This window comes from Barbus barbus (assembly GCF_936440315.1).
Source record: "Barbus barbus genome assembly, chromosome: 29".
Lineage (NCBI taxonomy): Eukaryota > Metazoa > Chordata > Actinopteri > Cypriniformes > Cyprinidae > Barbus > Barbus barbus.
The window spans coordinates 15,984,349-16,007,708 of record NC_136757.1 but is presented as its reverse complement, the minus strand read 5'-3'; the positions used below and the strand labels follow the sequence as shown (position 1 = coordinate 16,007,708).

The window sequence follows — 23,360 nt, the reverse complement described above, 5'->3', positions numbered from 1 at the left end:
ATAAGATCAGTCACAAACATGATCCCTGCACGAGCTAATGTGTAGTGTCTTATTAGCTCACTGTCATGCATTGTGTGCAACACATTTCTTCTCCCTCTTCATTTTCGTCCATTTTCTCCGCTGTTAAAGAAACTCTTAAGCCCCTTAAAAGTCCTCGTCCGTACTCCTAACAAGTTTGACCTTAAGACCTCTTTTAAGGGTTAAGATGCTTTCTGAATTACTTTTTCTTTACTAGGTTTTTTTCTTTAATTTTAAGAGTAAACGCCCACATTTCTAAGAATTTTCTTAGAATTTTGTCACTAGGAGCTACTTTTTGCATTAAAATTCTTCATGAATACGGGCCCTGGAATATAACTTAATTGTGAAGGCAAAAATCCAATTATACATGTTTATTGACCCAATTTATTATATTGTGAAATAATATTCTATAAAAACACTAGAAGAAATATTGTATGTACACTACCATTAAAAAGTTTGAATTATTTTTATTAATACTTTAAAAGTGAAAGTAAATACATGTATAATGTTACACATTTCTATTTCAAATAAATGCTGTTCTCTACGAATTCAGAAGATTTTAGCTTTGTCATTACATGAATAAATGACATAAATAAAATATACATAAATAAACATTTTAAAATTAACACAAAAAGTTATTTTAAAATTGTAGTAATATTTGACAATATTACTGTTTTTCATGTTATTATAAAATTTAAAATCCATATCAAAATTCACACTCCTCTTCCGTTACACAGTTCAACATTTCAACACTGTCAAACACAAACCTCTTTATATTCATTCAGTCTCTCTCTTTCTCTCTCTCTCTCTCTCTCTCTCTCTCTCTCTCTCTCACACACACACACACACATAGTTGTATTGTGAATGTGTGAGTGAGTAGGTGGTGCTACGAAAGAGATGAGCAGAGGGTCATTATTGTGGTGGTCTGCAGAGAACTGCAGAGGAAGAGATAATCAAGAAACAGACATGTGTTACTGAAAAGGAACACAGACAGATAGACAGATGGATCAAAATCCAAGACATTTTCCAAATGATTCTGCCTTTTTAGAAGCACTAAACAGACAGGAAGAAAGAGAGAGAGAGAGAGAAAGTGGGAAAAAGTGAGACAATGAGGCCTGAGAAAAGAAGTTCTCTGTGCAGAACAAATACACAGCAGCTTATTAGAGGAGAAAAGAGGTTTCCTCTGCGGCTTTACAGTCTGAGTGAGCACCCAATTTACAGAAGGCTTGAAATGTAAAAGGTCAGAGAGACACAGCTCAATTATGTAACAAACTGATCTGAGACTGTTAAATGTCCTGATGAAGCTGACTGTTTTAGTTCATTCAAAGACAGACTGCTTTGCTCAGCTGCATGTTTACGATGCTGCCAGGGGAACAACAACTTTTCCTAGTCATGATCCTCGCATCTCGCAGGATTTCCGCTCCAAAATGATTTTCATTTAGAGACTAATCTCCTAATATCACTCTTTTCATCCATCCATCATTCTATTGTCTCATCCTTCCAGTTCTACATCCTTCCTTTTTTTTCCTTATCCTCTCATACCTAATCCTTGTCTTGTTCTCCAGCTAGTGGCACGCGACAGCCGTTCTTGTATTCCGGTTTTGTAATCCAAAGCATTTCAGGAAAAACAACTAAAATCTGGGATTAAGTTTCGGTGGCCTTGTGGTGGGAGACAAATCTCTCGCTTGCTGTTTATCGCACTGCTTTCTTTACAAAAGCAGCTTTTGTACTTATCAGGATAAAATCAAGTGAAGGCATTTGCAAGTCAGGGGGGTGATACACACACAAAAAAAGTCCTCCTGGGACTCTCGTGGGCTGCTTTTAGTAAAAGAAGATGTTAGTGGATTTATTTTCTTTTAAGAATTGGAAACAAAGAGCACATCCATCTAATGAAGGATTAACAGTTTTATCAAAGACAAACATACTATTTGATCTGAACCCTGCCCATCAGAATGAAAGGAAAACAAAGTTCACTTTTGTAAAGTGGGAGAAAAATATATATTTAAAATATTTTCTTTTACTAACTTACCATTTAGCAATATTATATTATATTATATAATTGTATTATTATTATTATAACAATTATTATAAGTATCATAATATTTAAATACTATATGAAAAAAGTCAAAGTCACCAAAATGCAGAAACATGTAGAAAAAAAGAAAAGAAAATGTTGACATAGAAACACTAATTCACACTGTAAATGTTTCATTTGGCCCGATTTCCCAAACTATTCATTCAGTTCTCAAAACAGACAAAACCATAAACGCATTTTTACAAATGTTCCAATTTTCTCAATGTTTTCGACAAAACTCAACACAAAAATGCCCTCATTTTACATAAGTTCATCATGTTCTCATTCAGAAAACACAAGCATGCAATATAATTAACTCAAGTCATCACAACAGTAACCTAAATCCATTTATCTATGTGTGAACTTTAAGTAGCAAACTGATGGCACGCCAATCAGAATCTCAGAATAACAGAAATATGGCCAAGTGATAATGTGCTTAGGAAAATAAATCCTAGTGGTGGGAGAGGAAGGGAAGGGAAAATGAAGGGGATGGGGTCAAAGGTCATTTGTTCCTGAAATACAAAGCAGTGTATTCGACCATCTTTCTTGTGCATGGCATGACCATGAGGGAAGCTGGCCTACAGGGTCATCTACAAGGTTTTATACTACATACAAATAAAGTGTACTTACAGTAGGCTACACAGTAGCAGTAGTTCTGATAAGAGAACATTCACTATTCTATTCTAGTTGTACACCTTCAAATTTGTAACTGTCAAACTGTTTTAAGAGTCATTAATTTGTTTTCTGGTAAAAGACAGCCATATGAAACCAATATGAACCCAATAAGGAAATCAACAAGAACTTTTAACTAGAAATTTCTAGAAAGATCCCTTTTTATAATAATATAAGCAGTTGCAGACTGTAAAAAATAGGATTTCACAAACCAACTGCTACCATTATATCACTGAGGTCATTAATGTAAATGAAAACACATGCACACTTTCAAACAAAACGCATAGTGAGAGCACTTGAGCGCCTGCCACTTCAAATCCTCAACTGTGCTAAAATGATTCTGTCTCCAGCTGTTGAAAGTCAACTACTGGCTCCTCGTCTCTGTGCAGAGCTCTCACAATGAACCCACCTGTGTGGCATTCATCAGCATCAACACAATGCAACAGCGACGCTTTTTTATCTCAGGAAAAAAGCAGACATCTGTTCGCAGCCCTCTATGCCTGCACTGCTTTTATGGATCTCTAATTTAATGTGTCCCTTCTGTTGTGCAGAATAATATCACACACAGCACTGCTTACAGCTGGATCATCATCACTTAACAATATGCAATTATCGGAGCTCTAACCAGCTGCACTCTCCAAAGGACAAAGAGGAAATCCAAACTGTACAAAGTTGAAAAAGCTGCTAAACAACATATTAGTGAACTTTGGAAAAAAATGCCTTTCGCCCACCAATTAACAGTAACCATATGTTGCAATGTTACTCGTTTATGGAACTATAACTGCTGTTTATATTAGCATTTGACACCTCAAATATCATATTTATAATGAGCAGCACATAATCTCTCAGTTATCAATAAGAAACGCTAAAAGCTGGCTGACTGTTTCATGTGATTCGTATAAAATATCAAGTACATTTTCGAAACATCTGCATCTAAAGCTTCAGAATTCTTATCGAGAGAGAGAGAGAGAGAGAGAGAGAGAGCAGATCTGTCCTGAAATAATTGTACTGCCACCTAGTGGTTCGTTTCATAGTTTCATCGTTTAATTTTCAAAGACATTCATTTAAATATTACATTACCCATTAAAGTAATTAAAACTCATCAGGAAAATTATATTGAAGTTTAGTTTTTTTTTACATGGGTGACTGACATGTGTTTAAACATACAAAAAAAAAAAAAAAAAAAAGAAGAAGAAAGGAAAGTTGAATGGCTGTTTATCAAAAAGATGAATTTGTGTCACAGTACAGGAAATATTAGTTTATTATACAAATGGCGTCAATAATTTTCATAAGCTTAGAACTCTCATTAAACAGAGAACAGTACAAGAATTTAATAAAAAAATATCACCCAAATGAACTGCATATACAAGCAGAAAATATCTTCATGTCGAGTCAGCAGTTGCGCTATACTTTTTTTACTTTCTTTCCCGAACAATGTTTTGTTCAATTTGATATTTCCTTTTCCCTGAGGATGCTGCCAATCATTTCCCTGCATTTTCACATTCTCTTATACTTTATATTTTAATAAAATCTGCCTGGAGCTGAACAAAGACATTTTCAGACATTTAAATTGACAATTGTGATTAAATTGCTGAGAGATGTATGCACTATATATTGTTATGGGAGTTTTATATGGGAAATTAATTATAAAGAAAACAAATTAAAATAAAGATTGTTTTGTGTGTAGTTCTCGACCTTACAGCTTCCTATCCACTGCCACATAGCAATAATGCTTTTAATATGTTAATGACAGAATGGGTCATTATTGAAATGTTATTGCAGTTTTAAGCAATAACTCCAAATTTGACTGAAAATATTGACTTTGGAATTGGAGCTCAAATGCAAATTCTTTAAAAAAGTGACTTTTCTGTGTGACTGTGCAAAAACTGTAGCACAAAAGTATCACTGCTCATTTACAACTTAATTCTACATGTAAAATTTGATTCAAATTTCATGCTCTACTAATAAATGTTTGTATTATTATTATTAAAACAGTGCAAGTATATAGTCTAATTTTATCCAGGTTTGACATCCTAGAGAATGTACTTTATGCATAACATAGCCTATATTAAATATCAATAAATAGCCTACATAATTCAGTATTACAGATACATCCTTCATTGAATTACTCGCTATAAATAATCAGCTCCTTGTTAATTTTGTCTGTGTCCCAACTCCCAACTATATTCAAACACACCAGACACAGCACTATTGTTATATTTACTTTGAACATTTCACATAGACCATCACCCACTCATACATATTGATGAGCTACAGCTCTTGAGACAGTACGCTTTATTAAAATAACTGACCTGATGTCTACTTCATTGATAAACTCTCTGTTTCTACATGAACAAAACAGAACAAACAAAATAGAGCAATAAGTAACGATTTGCCTCATAGCTCATCTTGTAAGGACGTTTTATGTCCTCTAGATGTCTCCAGACTCTCTTATTTTCAAGAATGAGCAGAACGTGAGTGACACATGAGCAATTTACTCACATTCAAGAGGAACAGTGAAGACATACGAAAGGTCATCTTGATGTTTGTTTACCTAACAAACTCCTTATTAACAGAACTTCTTTAGCAGAGCTAAGTCGCAGAGAAAATATTAAGATGCACAAAAGACAAACTCGTGATCCACATGACTTTACTGTGTAATCTGAGAAAGAGAAGAGCAGATCTTTAGGCCTGATTCATCATCAGAGGTTGTTTTCTGCTGTTGCAGGATCAGCCTTACATAAACAGCAGGTGAGGCTTTAGTTTAGACCCGTGGTCATACCAACATAAGTCAGTCACACCAAGAAGACAGAAAACAGGCAAACAAGATCCTCACGTAAAACATCATCACAAACATTGCACTTCTATTCTAAATCATTTGACATATCTTAAACTCACCAAGTCATAATATGATATTTTATTTCCTTAATGGCTACGACAGACATGCACTGAAACAATACTGCAACCAGTGACAATTTCCTGTTTCTTATTATACACAGCAGGTTGTCATCTTAGGGCTATATAGACAAAGGCATCACATAATATTGTCATCACTATGGAAACAGAGAAGTGCTGACAGATTGTTGACAGAACACCATAACAAAATTAATTTCACATTCTGTTAAAGGCAAACTAGACATCTCTCATTTCTCCCCGGTTTACTCTTATAAGATTCTAATAATCAGAAAATATAAGCATTAACTCAAATGTCTAATGAAACTTTACAAGACTATAGTGAACCTGAGATCTTGTGACTACGCAGACTTTAAGTTAGACATGAAGATTACAGCAGAGCAATGTTTTCATAGTGGTCTGTATACAACATTATTTTCTTAGATTTTTTTTTTAATAATGTTTATAACTATTACGCAATTTGTAACTTTCTAACCAATGGTCTGTTGTAAAAAATAATAGTTTTAGTTCAAAACAAGTTATACAGAGACTATCTATTTTGATATCGTTTCATAAATTATTCACAGATTCTCAAATTCCAGGTTTGCAACTGGGTGAAAATAGGGCTGTTAATATGGCTTATTACTATTCACTTTGAGCCATAAAAGAGGAACTGTGATTTTTACCCCTTTTAAAAGGAGCTATTTAAAAAAAGTGAACATGTTTAATGGAAACCACAAACCAAAATTCATACAAATGATCTAATTGCTGTGACTGCAGCTGTGACCCATGCAGCCACTAACCCAATGGCTAGGTAACACAAAAACTATACCCAGCAATTGACCCAGCAGGCTCAACTCAGCAGCTGGAAAAAATAACCCAGTATTTAAAAAATAGAAAAATAAAAAATGATCCAGCAGCTTAGTTACAGAAAAACTACCCAGCACCTGGGTAAAAATATTAAAAACAACCCACTAAAATGACGCAACAGGCTGAACACAGCATTTGGGTTCAAAAAATAACCAAGCATTTTTTAGAGTGAGTGTGGTTTCGAAACCTCTCTGATTCAAACTCACTGATGAAAAGTCCGACTCATTTGCACGAATCGGTTCTTTTGAACAGTTCGATTCAAATAAGCAATTAGAGCAGGGGTGTCAAACTCAGTTCCTGGAGGGCCGGAGCCATGCAGAGTTTAGCTCCAACCCTAATTAAACACACCTGATCCAGTTTATCAGATCCTTCAGGCTTATTTGAAAACGACATGGTTTGTGTGTTGGAAGCCCTCCAGGAACTGAGATTACTTTGACACCCCTGAATTAGATGTTCCTTCCAAGTGGTACATGCCATACCAAAGGTTTATTATGGCTTTCGATTTATAAATAATTTTTATAATTTCGCAGTATTTTTATTTTTTTTATTTAATCTAATACATCCAGTTCAGTTTGTTTTTGCAATTTACAGCCAAGATTAATCATACAAACAATAATTTGAGACTTAAAAATAACTTGTAGGCTATTTACAGTAGGCTAAACAATGCCGAAGTTAATATTATTCGGCTGAAAAATGAATAAAACCAGTTCCACTCGGTCATACATAAACTTCACGTTTTCAGCTTATGCGAATCGGACCTGCTGAAATGAGCTCGTTTCAATGAGTCGGTGAGTCATTTTTCAATAACGATTGGAATGATTCGTGAATGATTCATTGAGACCGGTTCTGTGAACTGGATCGATCGCTTTATCACAAAGATCCGACTCAAAGACTGATTCACTCAGAAAGCAGACAGAACTGCTTATGGTGCATTTGGAATTCAATCAACTGGTCCCGTTCGCACTGCACCCACACCTCAACCCGCCGCCGCCGCTCGTGCCAATGATGTCATTCTGTTTTAACTTGCTGGGGGCGCGGCAGTAACCGGCAGCTCCTCCCTTCGAGCCAATCGCGATCGAGCAAAGAGAACTCCAGCAGCCGGTGGGAGGATCTAACGGCAGCGCTCCGCTCCTCCACAGCCAGCCAAACACTTGAACACACACTGCGCCAAGCAAAAACGAAACCTTCAGCGCTGAAACTTCATCTTGATAAGAAGGTAAGAGTTTATTTTGAAAGCATTGAGGGTTGTTATTAGTTCTGATTAGATCGTGGATAAAGCAAGAGCCCTTTCACGGCTTAACACTTCTGCTGGGAGAAAAGAAGTAGGTGTTGGCTTCAGAAAAGCGTCTTTAATGAACATCAACAACTTGACGTGTTTCTTTAAAAGCCTGGAAAACACACACATCGACAGACCTGACTGTGATCTATTAGGACGCAAAAGCGTGTTTCGCGGTGGTCACCACCTGTTTTCACGCGCAGCTCGGTAGCACCGTGTTTGTTTTTGACCACAGCACTAGATTCAGATTGATTTGGCATGGGAGTGTGATGCAACACCCCTGTTGAACACCACACATCGTTGTGTTTAGGTCCACGAGGTCGTAGTTCAGTTCAGAAATGCAAACATTACAATATAACACGCACATAGATGAGTGTTCATGAATGAAACTTGAAGATGAAATACCGCGCCTAGAAATAAAACTTAACTCTCAGCTCTTTAGTGTGGGTTCATGTTTCACATATTTTGTGCGCTGCTGAGGCGCATTCATGCCAAACTTTTGGGGGGGGGGGGTCAATGACGCGATGGTCATTCATTTTGAAAGGAAATGTTAAATGGGCACTTACGTTTTTATTAATTGCAAAAGTTTTACACACAACTTTTAAGTAATATGATTAAAATGTACACTTACATGAGATGAAGACTTAAATCTTCCAGAAATAAAAGGTCGTTTTTTTTTTTGTTTGTTTTTCTATGTGGAGCAGGGGCCTGTTTCTTAAAACTATTTTACCAAATAAGCCAGGCTTATTTCAGTTAGTCTGGCTTATTTTGAATCAAATCAACTGACAATAAGTCAGCCTTAACTTAAATAAACCTGGCTTATTTGGTAAACTTAATTATTTTATAAAACAGGCCCTGTTCGCCTCCTCATGAACGCCGCCATGTCGATGTCACATGACACGAAAGTCCATTATTTGGATTTGGTAGCATTTAAGTAAAAAGAAACAAAAGATAAACAAAATAACTGGGTAGTTTCTCGAGAAGAAGAAATGTTGGAGTAAGAAGTTAGAATTGTTGTTTCTGTTGTAAGATAAATAGGTAGTAAAACGATAAAAAAAAAAATAAACACTTATTTTTACGCATTTCAAATTTAATTTTAAATGAAATACTTATTGATATAAAAATATGTATTTTATTTACTTTGTTTGAAAGCTTAATTGAATATAATTAAGTAATAGTTTCATTTGAAATATTTTAGTACTTCATGCTTGATGGTTGCACCATTTGATCTATCTATTAAGTTTATTTATTTTTTCGAAAACAGAATCAATGTTTTTGAAAAATGTATGAAACCATCACGAATATAAAAGACTTTCTGTAATCCAGGATTTCCTTGTTTGGCATTGACCCAAATGTGTTTTGGACAAAACGGCTGGTCATGGTCTGTTTTAGGCTACTGAAAGTGAAATGATCATATGGTTAATTTAAAAACTTGTTAGACAGGAATGATTCAGGTGTTTGTGTTTAAAGCAGTGACTGTATATCACTGTGTTTGGGAAGGAAGAGGCCACATTTCAGCAGGAATTTCCGAGCTAGCCTCTCTGAAAAAGACCACCACCACATTAGGTCAACGTTTACATCTCCAGGTCTCAACAGCTGTGACACAAAACGTATTGAGCTGCCTACCTAGACAGCATTTTTTGTGCCTACTGAGAACTGGAATATTCACTGTATACACTTAAAGAGCATGATTTACTGCTTATCTACATTTTTTTAATCTGATGAGTGTGAGCATGATAAAATGACGCAGAAAAGGAGTGGAGGGTCTGAAGAGCCCTAGTTTCTCTTGATAAGAATGTGGAGGTATGACAGTCATACTAGGAAGGCTGCGTCTGCTGTGCCACCTCAGCATTGCCAACAGATGCGGGCCCGCAGCCACACCACTCTCTGTGTATGAGAGGTGCAGGTCGATATCTGGGTCATTATTCAGCTTACTGTCCAAGCATCAAAGTCAGGCACACTGGTTTGATTCGGAAGTAGCCTTCAGTGCATTAGTGGGCACTGAGCCACAAATAACATTTGTGATGCCAACACTGCACATGCTGAATAATTGCAAAATAATCAAAACAGAGCTGATGTTTTATCTTAAAATTAATTATTAAATGTGTTTACAAGCGTTACACAGACTGGGAGGTTTGTTTGTTTACATTTATCTTACATAAGCAGAATGTTTTTAAGGGTGGCTTCCTGCTTGCTAAAATCAAGTAGATGTCCTGGAGGGGCATCTGTGTTGTGTCCTCTGGGCTGTTTTCTGCTCCTGTGGTATCAGACATTTGTGAAGTAGAGGAACGCTTCCTTGGATCCACCAGAAAGAACATTGATTGTTAATGAGCTTCTTATCTATTTTGTTCCACCAGGTATTTGTAAGTTAGAAGTGAGGTCTGCCTTGTTCCCATGAGCCACAGGTAATGTCAAAAAAAGAAAAAGAAATATATATATATATATATATATATATATATATATATATATATATATATATATATATATATATATATATATATATATATATATATATATATATATATATATTAGAGAGAGAGTAAAGAATGAAGGAAGGAAGAAATTAATACTTTTATTTAACAAGGACACATTAAATTGATCAAAATTGACAATGACATTTATTATTAAAAAAATCTGTTAATAAATGTTGTTCTTTTAAATTGATCAAAGAATCATATAAAAATGTTTTATGGTTTCAACAAATAATATTAAGAAGCACAACCATTATCATATGATGATAATAAATGTTGCTTGAGCACCAAATCAGCAGATTAGAATGATTTTTGAAGGATCATGTGACACTGAAAACTGGAATAATTGCTGCTGAAAATTCAGCTTTGCCATGAGGAATAATATATATATATATATATATATATATATATATATATATATATATATATATATATATATATATATATATATACACACACACACATAAGTTAGTTTATATTATGTTGAGATTTTTTTTTTTACTTTTGTTCAAATAAATGCAGCTTTAATGAACTTCAGAAAATCAAAAACATTTATTTTACCAACTCCAAAGTTTTGAAAGGTAGTGTGCAAATATAATGCATTATACAAGATATGTAATGCAAAAGTGGGAGCGCAGTTGCACTCCCAGCTCATGGCTGTTTTCCATCCCGTCCCTCTTTGGATTCCTTGCTCTGTCTCTTTAACCACCAATGGTCCTTGACCTGAATAAGGTTAAAAACCCTTGATCTCCCAAAGGTCAGCATTAATACAGCTGGATTCCCATGTGTCATTCTGCTGGAAAAGGAAAGCAGATTCTTTCTGCTGGAAATAGGAGTATTCAGAATTGTGACCACACTGTAAAAATGTAGAGAAGAGGACATGTCCAAACTAGTGGCTGCTACTTTTCACTCACTTTCTGACTGCTTAAAGATCAGTTCTTGGTGTGCAATGCCATTGATTTTGAGTGATTGTCCATGGAAAGCTGTTTTCACGTCAGTCTTAGCCCTCTGGGCTACAGTCCATTTACTCACTGATGGCAACCTGATCGTGTGTGAGAGAGGGAAAAAAAGAGTAGAGGAGAGGAGGAAGAGAGGACGGTCTTTAATTAGGACACCCTATTTTTCTCCTCTCCAACTCCCCCTCTCTCTAGGAACAAGAACAAACATTAAACTAGGTCAGACCCTTCTGCTTTTTCTGTCCTTTTAGTTTGGAGAAAGCTGTCCATTCTGTTTTGCTAGGCTGCGGCTTTTCTTTCTTTCTTTGGAAGCTGAAATCAGAGACCCACTCGCCGCTTAGAAATGCGCAGTCATTATTTACAACTGTCTGATATTAATCTATTCTATTAAACTTAAGCAGAAGAACTTTAAAGTTGTGCTGTATTTGTTTCTGATTTCCCGCCTTGATGTGTGTGATACACTGGAAGTGCTTCCTCTCTCAGTGTGATAAGGAAGCCAAACATCAGAGAGGCCTCAGGAGGCCTTTAAATTAGAGTTTAATCTTCTGTGCTCTTCTCTGTTCTGTTGTATGGAGAATCTGATCTGAGGATCCGCTGCTGCTCCACAGAAGCGTGAGGCAGTTGTGTGCTTGTGTCTGGCGTTTGCTGTTGATTGGCTGTCACCCTCAGGATCAATGAATCCTGTAATAAAAGTGTTGCTGTAGCAATCTGACAATCTGCAGCAAGTGTCATCGCAATTTTGCTTCAGCAAGGGGTTTGTAAAATACCTCATCTGGCTTTCCACACAAACACGCATATTGTGTCACATCGCATCTCATACAGGCGATAAGAAGAAAAAGTGTTAAACACATTGACGGGTGTAGGGTAATTAGTGATTGTTGTTGCTGGTGTGGAGTAATTATTGATAGTTGTGGCTGAAGGTAGACTAAATATTGATTTTGTTTTGGCTAATGTGGGGTCATTGTTGATTTGTTGTGTATGGGTGTATTGCGATTTACTGATGACTGACATGCACTTTACATTCAATTTTTGTCAGACTTAATAATTTGTCTTCATTTTAAATTATTTGTTGTATTTTAATTGTTAATCTTTGAAAACCTTAAACTGTCTGAAATCGTACCATTCCACACAGTGTAATTTACGTGTAAATAACTTTGTTACCGTAAAATAAATATCAAAGTGATGCATATCTGCATAAAATAGACATTCTAAGCTTTCAAATGGTACCACATATGGGGTTATTGGTCCAGACAGACCTTTAAAAATTAAAGGCAGACTTTGATTACGTCATTTTGGACCCGCCCGCGGGTCCGCAGAGTGGAAGAGGTTAAAGCACAACCATTGACAAACACCACTGAAGAACCACACTTTTGGGGATATTATTATATGGATGGCTTACTTTGATATGAGAAAGTATTATAACAAAAAAAAAAATTGAGAAATAATTTAAAATCTAAACGCAACCCACCCCCCCGCGCGCGCACACACACATTCTCAAGTTAAGGTCTATGGTTAAACTGAAACATTCTTAACCTGCCCAGCATGAGTGCAGATTCCACACAATCCAGACACCCAACAGCCTTCGTACATTTACCTGAGGACAGCTCTCATCTGTTTTCAGCTTTGAGTCAAAGTTGGATTAAAGAATTAAGAATAATCCTAGATCAGCATTAATAAACTAATCAATTTGTGCTCTGAGATGAGCATCTTTTAATTATTAGACCCAGCAGTGAAAACAACAGGGCATGAGCTATTTGTGTTTGACTAGCTGTGTGTTTACACCTTCTGTAAGTCGCTGTGAACTATTACTAAGGTTTTTGTTTAATAAAGGGATAGCCCTAATGTTATTCCAAACCTGTGTGACTTCTGTGGAACACACAAGAATATATTTTGAAGTGATTTTATATTTTTGCCAATACAACGGATGTCAACAGAATCTAAAACAGCACTGACTTTCATTTTATGGACCAAAACACTTAAGACATTCTTCAAAATATCATCATCTTTGTTCCTCGGAAAAAAAAAAAAAAAAAAAAACATCCACAGGTTTGTAACAACATGAAAGTGTGTAAATTATTACAGAAGTTTTAACTGTCCCTGCCCACAGTTCCAGACATATTCTCTAGTCTTGCTGTGTGTTCAGTGTATTGGCACATAGGGGTGTACAGTTACACTGTGTATTTATGCAGGTGTTATCACTATTAAGACTTTTAGGACTCTAGAAGCTTCTTTATGATGATGTGATGCATATTTTAGGTTATGAAGGGAAATAATAATCACACACTCAATACAAACTGAAGGATTCTCTTTTTTTTTTTTTTCTTCTAGATATTCTCCCATGGATCTTGCTGCAATGTTTATATAACCAAACTTGGCAATATGTTTTACTTATAAAATTATGATGCTGTTTTGCCAGATCGACAGTGGCTGTGTTTGCTGATTCAGACCATCACCTACTAGGAAAAACACAGCAAGAGATACGCCTTATCTGAAAGTGTTTTGGTGGTTCAATCAAAAAGTAAGAGGAGTAAGACAAAGATAAGAAATGTGGAGTCAATGAGTTTTTGGTAGAGGTTGACCTTCTCACAAGATTGAGGACACAAATCAGTAGATGCTTTCTAAAGTCCTCCTGGTTAAATTTAGTTTTGACTGCATTTTAAATTGTGTGTATTTTATATATTAAACTGTGAAGTGTGTGCTCCACTGTTTGTGATTGTTCACAAAATATAGGTGGGAACCTTCGTTCAGGTAACAGGTGTTGCTGGAGGGAAGGTGCACACAGGTTTCTGACCGCTACGCTAGGCTCTTTGTACCACGCTGTAAAGGTGAATGACTGGTGGATTTATTGACTGTTTGTTTGGATTCTTGGCTACATGGAAATGAAGACCAGTAGCGGTAAAATAAATCTACAACAATAAGTATTTTAAACTCTTGTGTGGACATTCGAGTTAATAGTAATTCAAGCATGCGCGTCCATTTACAAGCACCGTCCAGCATCCCTCAGCTGCTTAAAGTATTAGACTTGGGCGCTTACAACCTTATTAAATACTTATAGCCCATTAAATATTTCTAATGTGCTCCAGCGGGTTTGAGTATATTTAAGTTCTAGTCAGATTTCCTGGCGAGAGAGATTGATCTTCTTTACCTGTTCATACTGAGTGAAATTTCCTCAGATGCATACAGATCAGTGAGATTCCTGCTGAAAATAATAGTTCAGGTCAGTTGTTACATCAAGGTTAATTTTGAGTCTGACCCTGTTTGCATCTAGTAGGTTGCACATTAAAGAATAATTCTGAGCATTGTTCTAATTTATTTGTTTTTTAGATATTCGATACTTAAATTTTTACCCTGCAAAAACCTCTGTAGTGCATCTTTAACATCAATTTCTGATCACAATGTATCCGAGGCGCGTGTTATTACTAGGTACACTTGTTATCCAATAATATAGGCTAGTCCACACCACAAGAATGATAATGACACAGAGGAATGATAACGCTGGAATCAATCAGAATCCACCAGACCTTAAAAGAACCGGAGCATTTAAAGCAGTAGTTATGACAAAACTGCAGCATTTACTTATAATAAACAGAATGTTATATGGATGCTAATATAGTTAGCATTATTTCTTCTTTTGTGTGAAGGGGCCTTAATTACAGGTCTAGAGGTGTCCCAGTATACCGATTAACGATAATCATGATATTTAAAAAAATAAATCTTGATCTGATGTTAATGCTACACACATCACAATCCAGCACCAGTATCTGGGTAACACATTTTAACACCGTAGATGGTGGAATTGCACATTATTGCTAGTTAACACCTGTTATAAAATGGAAAAATTAAGGCTGTGTATAGTGATGCAATGTGTAGCCACACAATACCTATACCACACAAAATAATTTCAGAGGAGATGACAGGCGAAAGTGAGAGACTCTACAGAAAAAGTTGGCTGTAAATTGTGTGTACACTTTTGTTAGTCACCTTTCTCTCTCTGCCATATTTTGAGTGTGATTCGTTGCTTAAATAAAGAAATACAATAAACAGTTAAATATGAATTTGGCTGATGCCATTTATATTTTTTAAAAATTTCTATAGAAATCGCAATAATGTCAATATCGTGAATTATTTAGGCCACAATAATCGTATTGTGAAAAATCATATCATAACAGCCCTATATACAGGCCTTACAGGTCAGACTGCTGACCCAACTTTTCAGTTTTGAAAAGTCATTTTGCTCATCCCTAGTAAACAGGGTCATTGTGCGAGTAGTTGGTTTGAGCTTCAGGCAGAGGCTGAGTGCTGCAGAGGGTTTTTACAGCTTGCCCGTGAGGCTTAGACGCATGTTTCACAGAGCTCTGAGTGCTGCGGCTCCCACTGCAGGCATCATATATTCACATCATCCTCCAGACACACCCTCACCAGTGCTCACATCACCCGTTTCAGGAACCAGGCCAGAGGGCATCACTCAGCACCATTTAATTTCCTCATGTACCCAACCTGTCTGAGGTCTTTGTGTGTGCTAGGTAGAGACAGAACGAGAGTTACTTGGTTCAAACGTTGCAGTGTTTTATTGCAGTCAGGAATCGCAGGGTACCTCACGATACGATATAATCACGATACATGGCTCACGATAACCATAAAGTCACGATACAGCGATTCTGCGATAATTGATATATTGCTAGACAATCATATAATGGTACATCACGATATCGGTCTAACTATGAAAACAAAATGCCTGTGAAAAAGTTAAGTGCAAGTTTTCTTTCTTTATTCAAGTACAAACTGTTAGAAAACAGCAAAAAAAAGTTCTGTAAATCAATTTTAACATAAGTAAATTAATCATTTTATTCTTGGACTTCTTAAAAGCTTACATTTTTCTCTGTGTAAACCAACACATTTAACTGCTTATCAACTTGCAATAATAACATGATCGGGGTCCATGCTGATAGCTGTTCTGGCACTTCCAGGCAGTTATCTCCATAAACATAAATAATATAGCAGAAGAGCTAATGCAGTGGCTGGAAATCTGTTTATCCTTCGGTTCCTCGTGTTTCACCATCTTCATAGAGAACGTGGTTCATGGTTGCTCAGAGTGCTTTGGAAAGAAATGGCCGTGATTTCCACGCATTTATTGTCCCACCCCTAATATAAATATATATATATATATATATATATATATATATATATATATATATATATACACACACACAGTGGTGTGAAAGTGTTGGCCCCCTTCCTGATATTTCTCTTTTTTTTTTCCTTTTTTTTTGTTTTTTTTTTTGCATGTTTGTCACACTAATGTTTCAGATCATCAAACAAATTTAAATATCAAAGATAACACAAGTAAACACAACATGCTGTTTTTAAATGAAGGGAAAACAAAATCCAAACCCACATGGCCCTGTGTGAAAAAGTGTTTAAAACCCGCTGCTGAGCAAAAATAACATAAAGGCTCGTCTCTGTTTTGCCAGAAAACATCTTGATGATCGTCAAGACTTTTGGGAAAATACTCTGTGGACTGACGAGACAAAAGTTTAACTTTTTGGAGGGTGTGTGTCCCATTACATCTGGCGTAAAAGTAACACAGCATTTCAGAAAAAGAACATCATACCAACAGTAAAATATGGTGGTGGTAGTGTGATGGTCTGGGGCTGTTTTGCTGCTTCAGGACCTGGAAGACTTGCTGTGATAAATGGAACCATGAATTCAGCTGTCTACCAAAAAATCCTGAAGGACCATGTCTGGCCATCTATTCGTGACTTCAAGCTGAAGCGAACTTGGGTTCTGCAGCAGGACAATGATGCAAAACACACCAGCACATCCACCTCTGAATGGCTGAAGAAAAACAAAATGAAGACTTTGGAGTGGCCTAGTCAAAGTCCTGACCTGAATCCTATTGAGATGCTGTGGCATGACCTTAAAAAGGCAGTTCATGCTCGAAAACCCTCCAATGTGGCTGAATTGCAACAATTCTGCCAAGATGAGTGGGCCAAAATTCCTCCACAGTGCTGTAACAGACTCATTGCAAGTTATCGCAAACGCTTGATTGCAGTTGTTGCTGCTAAGGGTGGCCCGACCAGTTATTAGGTTTAGGGGGCAAGCACTTTTTCACACTGGGCCATGTGGGTTTGTATTGTGTTTTCCCTTCATAATAAAAAAACTGCATGTTGTGTTTACTTGTGTTATATTTGATTTAATATTTAAATTAGTTTGATCTGAAACATCAAAGTGTGAATAAAAAAAATCAGGAAGTGGGCCAACACTTTTTCACACCACTGTATATATATATATATTTATTTCATTTTAAACCAAACAGCTGGTGTTGTGCATAACAAGAAGTAATTTTACTTATCAGAATATTAGAATAATCAGAATATTTCTGAAAGAAAATATTATCCTCTCTTCTCTTATCCTCGTAGCGAGACTTTGAAGTCTCTGCTACCACGGTCGGCCACGGAATGTTTAGTTTCTCTGCAGCGCGTTTGCACACATCTTGCAGATCCACTGAGCAGCGGGGATGGTGCCCCGTCCGCATCTTCCGTGAATCCCGCCACGGTGAGGGGTTGTGCCGTGTGCGCAGGGGGGAGGATCTTCCTCTTCTTCAGAGAGAAGAAAGTCCAATTGTCCCTCTTCCTCAATCAAGTGCGGTGTCTTCCTAGTCTGTGCTGAACACACTGGGCAGAGGGACGAAAACGTCAAGCTGTTCACCCCATGATAAAGCTGCCGTGGTGGGCAGCTCTACAGGGATGGATACCTGCGGAGTGGCAGCTGGAACGGGGCTAGGTGACATGAGGGGATCGTGGCCTGACAGGCTAGCTTGGCGTGCTAGCCTGCGACGAAGGCTCTTCATAGTGAAGGCTTCTGGTGTGAAGGTTTTTGAATGTTGTAGTGACGTTGTGTCGCTCCCTTTATACTGAGTGGTGGGGAGGCCACTCCCAGACACAACATCACGTCTGCCAGCCAATTGGGCGTAATGTAATAGGGCTTCTGAGCAATACATGGAAGGGGCGTATCCCATAGTGAGACACCGAAACGTATGCTTGAAAGAGAACAAGCAGTTAGTAAAGGAATAGTGCAAGTCTAAACGGTAAAAGTCATTTTGCTCATCCCTAGTAAACAGGGATGAGCAAAATCTTTTTTTTTTTTTTTTAAGAATAGATTTAGAATAGAGAATGCTAGAGTTAGAGGGTCAAATAAAAATGGAAGAGATGTGTTTTTAGCCGATTCTTGTATATGTGTGTGCATGTCTATATACAGTATATTCACTGTGTGTGTGTGTGTTTAGGAAGGAAGGGAAGGGAAGGGGTGTGTGGCCAAGTATGGTGACCCATACTTGGAATTTGTGCTCTGCATTTAACCCAGCCAACAGTACACACAGTAGTGAACATACACCCGGAGCAGTGGGCAGCCAATGCTGCGGCGCCCGGGGAGCAGTTGGGGGTTTTGGTGCCTTGCTCAAGGGTCTCGCCTCAGTCGTGGTATTGAGGGTGGAGGGAGTGTTGGTTATTCACTCCCCACACCTACAATCCCTGCCGGACCTGAGACTCGAACCCACGACCTCCGTTACAAGTCCAACTCTCTATCCATTAGGCCACAACTTCCCCATATATATGTGTATATATACAGTTATGGCCAAAAATATTGGCACCCTTGGTAAATATGATCAAAGAAGGCTGTGAAAATTAATCTGCATTGTTAATCATTTTGATCTTTATTTAAAAAATTCACAAAAATCTAACCTTTCATTGGATAAGAATTTTAAATGGGGGGAAATATCATTCTTAGAAATTCTTATGATTAAAATATCTCTGAAGTATATTCCCATTCATATTCACAATTTTGAGCACTCCAGGGTGATTATGAACATGAAAATATCCAGCCATTGCTTCCTGTTTCACAGAAATATAAATAGGAGGGACAACAAAGCCCAAATTCCCTTAATCATCCATCACTATGAGAAAAACCAAAGAATATATTTCTGATGTGCAGTAAAAGATAATTGAGCTTTAAAAATTAGTGAAGTGGATTTAAGAAAATAGCTAGAGCAGTGAAAATTGACATTTTCTACCATCAGGGCAATAATTAAGAATTTCCTATCAACATAAAATGTTATGAATCTGCCTGGAAGAGGACGTGTGTCTATATCGTCCTAATGCACGGTGAGAAGGAGAGTTTGAGTGGCTAAAGACTCTCCAAGGACCACAGCTGGAGAATTGCAGAAAATAGATCGAGTCTCAGGGTCAGAAAACCTTAAAAAAAAAAAATCGTCAAACAGTCCCTACATCACATGTTGTTTGGGAGGGTTTCAAGAAAAATTATCCTAGCTTATCCAAAAACAAACTCCAGCATGTTCAGTTATCAGACACGACTGGAACATCAAATGGGACTGGCTTCTATAGTCAGATGAAACTAAAAAATGAGCTTTTTAGCAGCAAACACTCAAGATGGGTTTGGTGAACAGAGGGATAAAAAGTACCATGTGTACAATGAAATATACTGCTGTATTTTTTTATGTTGTGGGCCTATATTTCTGCTGGAGGTCCTGGACATCTTGTTTAGACACATGGCATCGTGGATTCTATTAAATACCAACAGATAAAAAATCAATAAGTTGACTAAGTGACTGTTAGAAATCTTATAATGGGCCAATTTTGGATCTTCCAACCGTACAATAATTCAAACACAAACCTCAAAAACAACACAAAAGTGGGTCACTGAGCACAGAACCAAGCTTCTGCTATGGCCATTCCAGTCCTGTGACCTGAACCCTGTAGAAGTGGGGAGAACTGAAGAGAAGAAGGAGCTGTGAATCTAAAGGGTCTGGAGTGATTCTGGATGAAGGAATGGTCTCTGATCTCTTGTCAGGTGTTCTCTAACCTCATCAGGCATTATAGGAGAACATTTAGAGCTGAAAAAAAGTATTGAATAATAGGGTGCCCTTAATTGTGGCCAATGTGTATTAGATAAAAGCATTTATTTCATAATGATATTTCCCCCCCCATTTTAAATTCTTCTTATCCAATGAAAGGTTAGATTTTTATTTAATAAAAGATCAAAAGGATTAACAATGCAGATTAATTTTCACAGCTTTCTTTGATCATATTTACCAAGGGTGCTGATATTTTTGGCCATGAGTGTGTATGTATGTGTATAATGTATGTGCTGGTTCCATTTCTATATATATATATATATATATATATATATATATATATATATATGGAGAATAGCAATTATTTTCTGATAATATAAATACTAAGTAAATGCAGCCTTGTTGAGCATAACATAATTCTTTTAAAAACATCAAAAAATCTTTCTCACCTAAACCACCTGTTTGAACTGACTCGCTGAAATGATTGACAATTTTTGATTTCTGATAATGATTGAGTGAAATTTACCACCTCCATTTAAAACAACGCTTGCATTCCCGTGGTACAAAGAGGGAACTAGAAACTAGTTTATTGACACATGGACTTTAGGAAGCTTAATGGCCAAATTAAAAGCACATTAGAAGTTCACGGCATGCTTAATTTGATATCACCAGCCAAATTGTCACACATCTATCATGAATATTCAATATGCTGCCCAGCCGTATTACAGACCCATCAGTCCACAGCTCCTGTGGCTCAAGGTCAGTTGAAAGTCTGCTCGTCCACAACACACCCCTGAAACGCTCTCCTGGGCCCCATTTAGTGTGTGTGCCATTTCTATGGTGGGTTTGGAGGGAAGAAGGCTGTCGTGATGGACTGGACTCAATTATCCCATGATCACTTATGGAAATCTTTGAAGCAGAAGCACTGAGATTAACTCATGCTGATTCAGTCCAGTGCTTGACTCAACTAGTCTTTGATTCTGGATGTTAGGGTTGTGCAGAACGACACATTTTCATAACTGACTAGTCGTTGGGTTGTCAGAAAGACTAGTTGACCTGTCGGATTATAACCGAATGTCTATCTATTGCTCAAACAATCTACATCCTTGCTTACCTGTAGTGATAGACTCAGCTAATCATTTTGACTATGATTGTGTTTGATGTAGGGATGTAAAGATATCAAAATCTCACGACTCAATCTATCTGAAAAAAAATATTTTGTACGTTTTAAAGTTAAATTATTCTATCTGAAGTGAAGTGACATTCAGCCAAGTATGGTGACCCATACTCGGAATTCGTGCTCTGCATTTAACCCATCCAACGTGCGCACACACACAGCAGTGAACACACACACACCGTGAACACACACCCGGAGCAGTGGGCAGCCATTTTATGCTGCAGCGCCCAGGGAGCAGTTGGGGGTTCGGTGCCTTGCTCAAGGGCACCTCAGTCGTGGTATTGAGAGTGGAGAGAGCGCTGGACATTCACTCCCCCCACCTACAATCCCTGCCGGCCGGGGACTCAAACCCGCAACCTTTGGATTACAAGTCCGACTCTCTAACCATTAGACCACGACTTCCCCACATCGAATGCACTTTTAGAAGAGCTCCAACCAATGTTCTTAACTAAGAGAACTTAAGTCAGTGAACTGACTTGAACCTGTCAGATTTCACTTTATCTTCTGCTCCAGTTCAGTGGTTATTGTTAACTAAATAAAACTTTTAAAAATAGTTGACATTTATTAAAATAAAGCTGAAATAATAAATAATAGAATATAAAAAAACTAACTGAAATAGAATATATTTAAGCTGAACTACCAAAATTACTAAAACTGAAATTGAAAAAAATAAGAATTTTTTTTTTTTTTTTTTTTTTTTTTTTTTTTATTAAACTAAGCTAATTCAAGTTATTACTAAATACTTTATATAAAAATAATATTAAAAAGGCTTTGGTTTAACAGTACTTTACTCTCAGATGCAGATGTGCGATTTATGAGGGCTGCAATATTTTTCATTTAAAAGATATAATAGTTTTTTGTAGCCTGTGTGTGAACAGGAAGTGAGCTCCTTCTAATCCTGCCACCAGAGGCTGAGGAAATGCCCTCAGAGACGGGACAGCATTCCCAGAGCAAGCACTGTGGGAAATTCCCAGTATGACATATTACAGATTTCTGTATCTCCTCAAAAATGAATTATGATTAGTTTTTTTCATTTTCAGTGAATTAACGTCAGTTTTGTAAATTTTTTTAGTTCGTCTGAACTGTTTCAAAAAGCCACTTGTGTTGAAGTGTGGGCAGAACTGGGTGTGTTTGAAGGGCTTGTGAGATAATGGCAGCAGAGATGAATGTGTGTGCATGTGAGAAATCAGGCTTCCGTCACCAAGAACACATTTCTTTCTCCAGGGACGTGCGTTCAAGAATAGCACTGACCCGTTTCGGTTCTTTTCTCTCTCTCTCTCAGAACATGTCCTGTGATTTTTGAAGTTCAATGTGTGAGTATGCTGCCCGTTTCAGGCTCCGCTGTCAACTTCCTGTGACCATCCAATCCAAATGTGTCATTATGAAGCTAGAGTTTGAAACCACATTTATGAAATGTTGAGTCATTCATTAATTTGTGCATCCCTTTACACACACACTGAAGTAAAGACTTATTTTATTTTACTTTACTTTAAAGGTAATTTCAAAAGTTTGAAAGATATGCTCATCAAGGCAGGATTTATTTTATCAAAAATACAATAAAACTGTAATATAGTGAAGTATTATTACAATTTAAAACTTAACTGACCCCAAACTTTTGAACAGTAGTTTATGCTAATATCTTAGTACTTTGATATACTCTACGGTAGGCATTTTTATACATTGTACCATAAGGTAGTTCAGAGAATACTATATACAAAAGCACAATAAATTGGTATTGCCATGGCACGTGTCCAAAATGATATTTAATAGTAATACCACATTATTATTATTATTAAATATTATGAAACAACATGTCAAAAAACATGGTATTACCAAACTGTGGTATAACACAACTGTGGTATTACTGTGATTCAAGGCCAAACAAATAGTTTTTGTGCTTTCTGCTGGACTGGTGTGTTGTGGTAAATGTCAACTTATGTTTTAAATGTATTACTATAGATTTCTGTCACTCACAGAAGCCAAACTCATGTACCGTTAATTGGGCTACTGTATGGCAGCACTGCTGCTCTATATGTGTATGTCCTGCTTAAATGCGGACAGCTGGCTGGATTGGCACTATTTAAA

The 23,360-nt window shown here is 36.9% G+C and overlaps 1 protein-coding gene across 4 annotated transcripts in view; it reads left to right on the top strand.

Annotated features, from left to right (window-relative positions):
- Positions 1 to 7,450: 7,450 nt before the first annotated feature.
- The window catches only part of LOC306849425 (rho-related GTP-binding protein RhoA-D-like), a 21,264-nt gene continuing 5,354 nt past the window's right edge, over positions 7,451 to 23,360 (top strand). Inside the window, exons 1-3 of one of the 4 annotated variants that reach the window (XM_079384430.1) lie at positions 7,610 to 7,742; positions 13,646 to 13,747; positions 13,960 to 14,054. Coding sequence is in view for 1 of the 4 variants with exons in the window: in XM_079384428.1 (XP_079240554.1) it covers position 13,747 (1 nt within the window). In the remaining 3 variants the exon portion in view is untranslated. Of the gene's footprint in view, positions 7,743 to 10,159; positions 10,208 to 13,645; positions 13,748 to 13,959; positions 14,055 to 23,360 lie in introns of those variants that run through there. The other 3 variants (XM_079384428.1, XM_079384429.1, XM_079384431.1) reach the window with 3 other exon arrangements.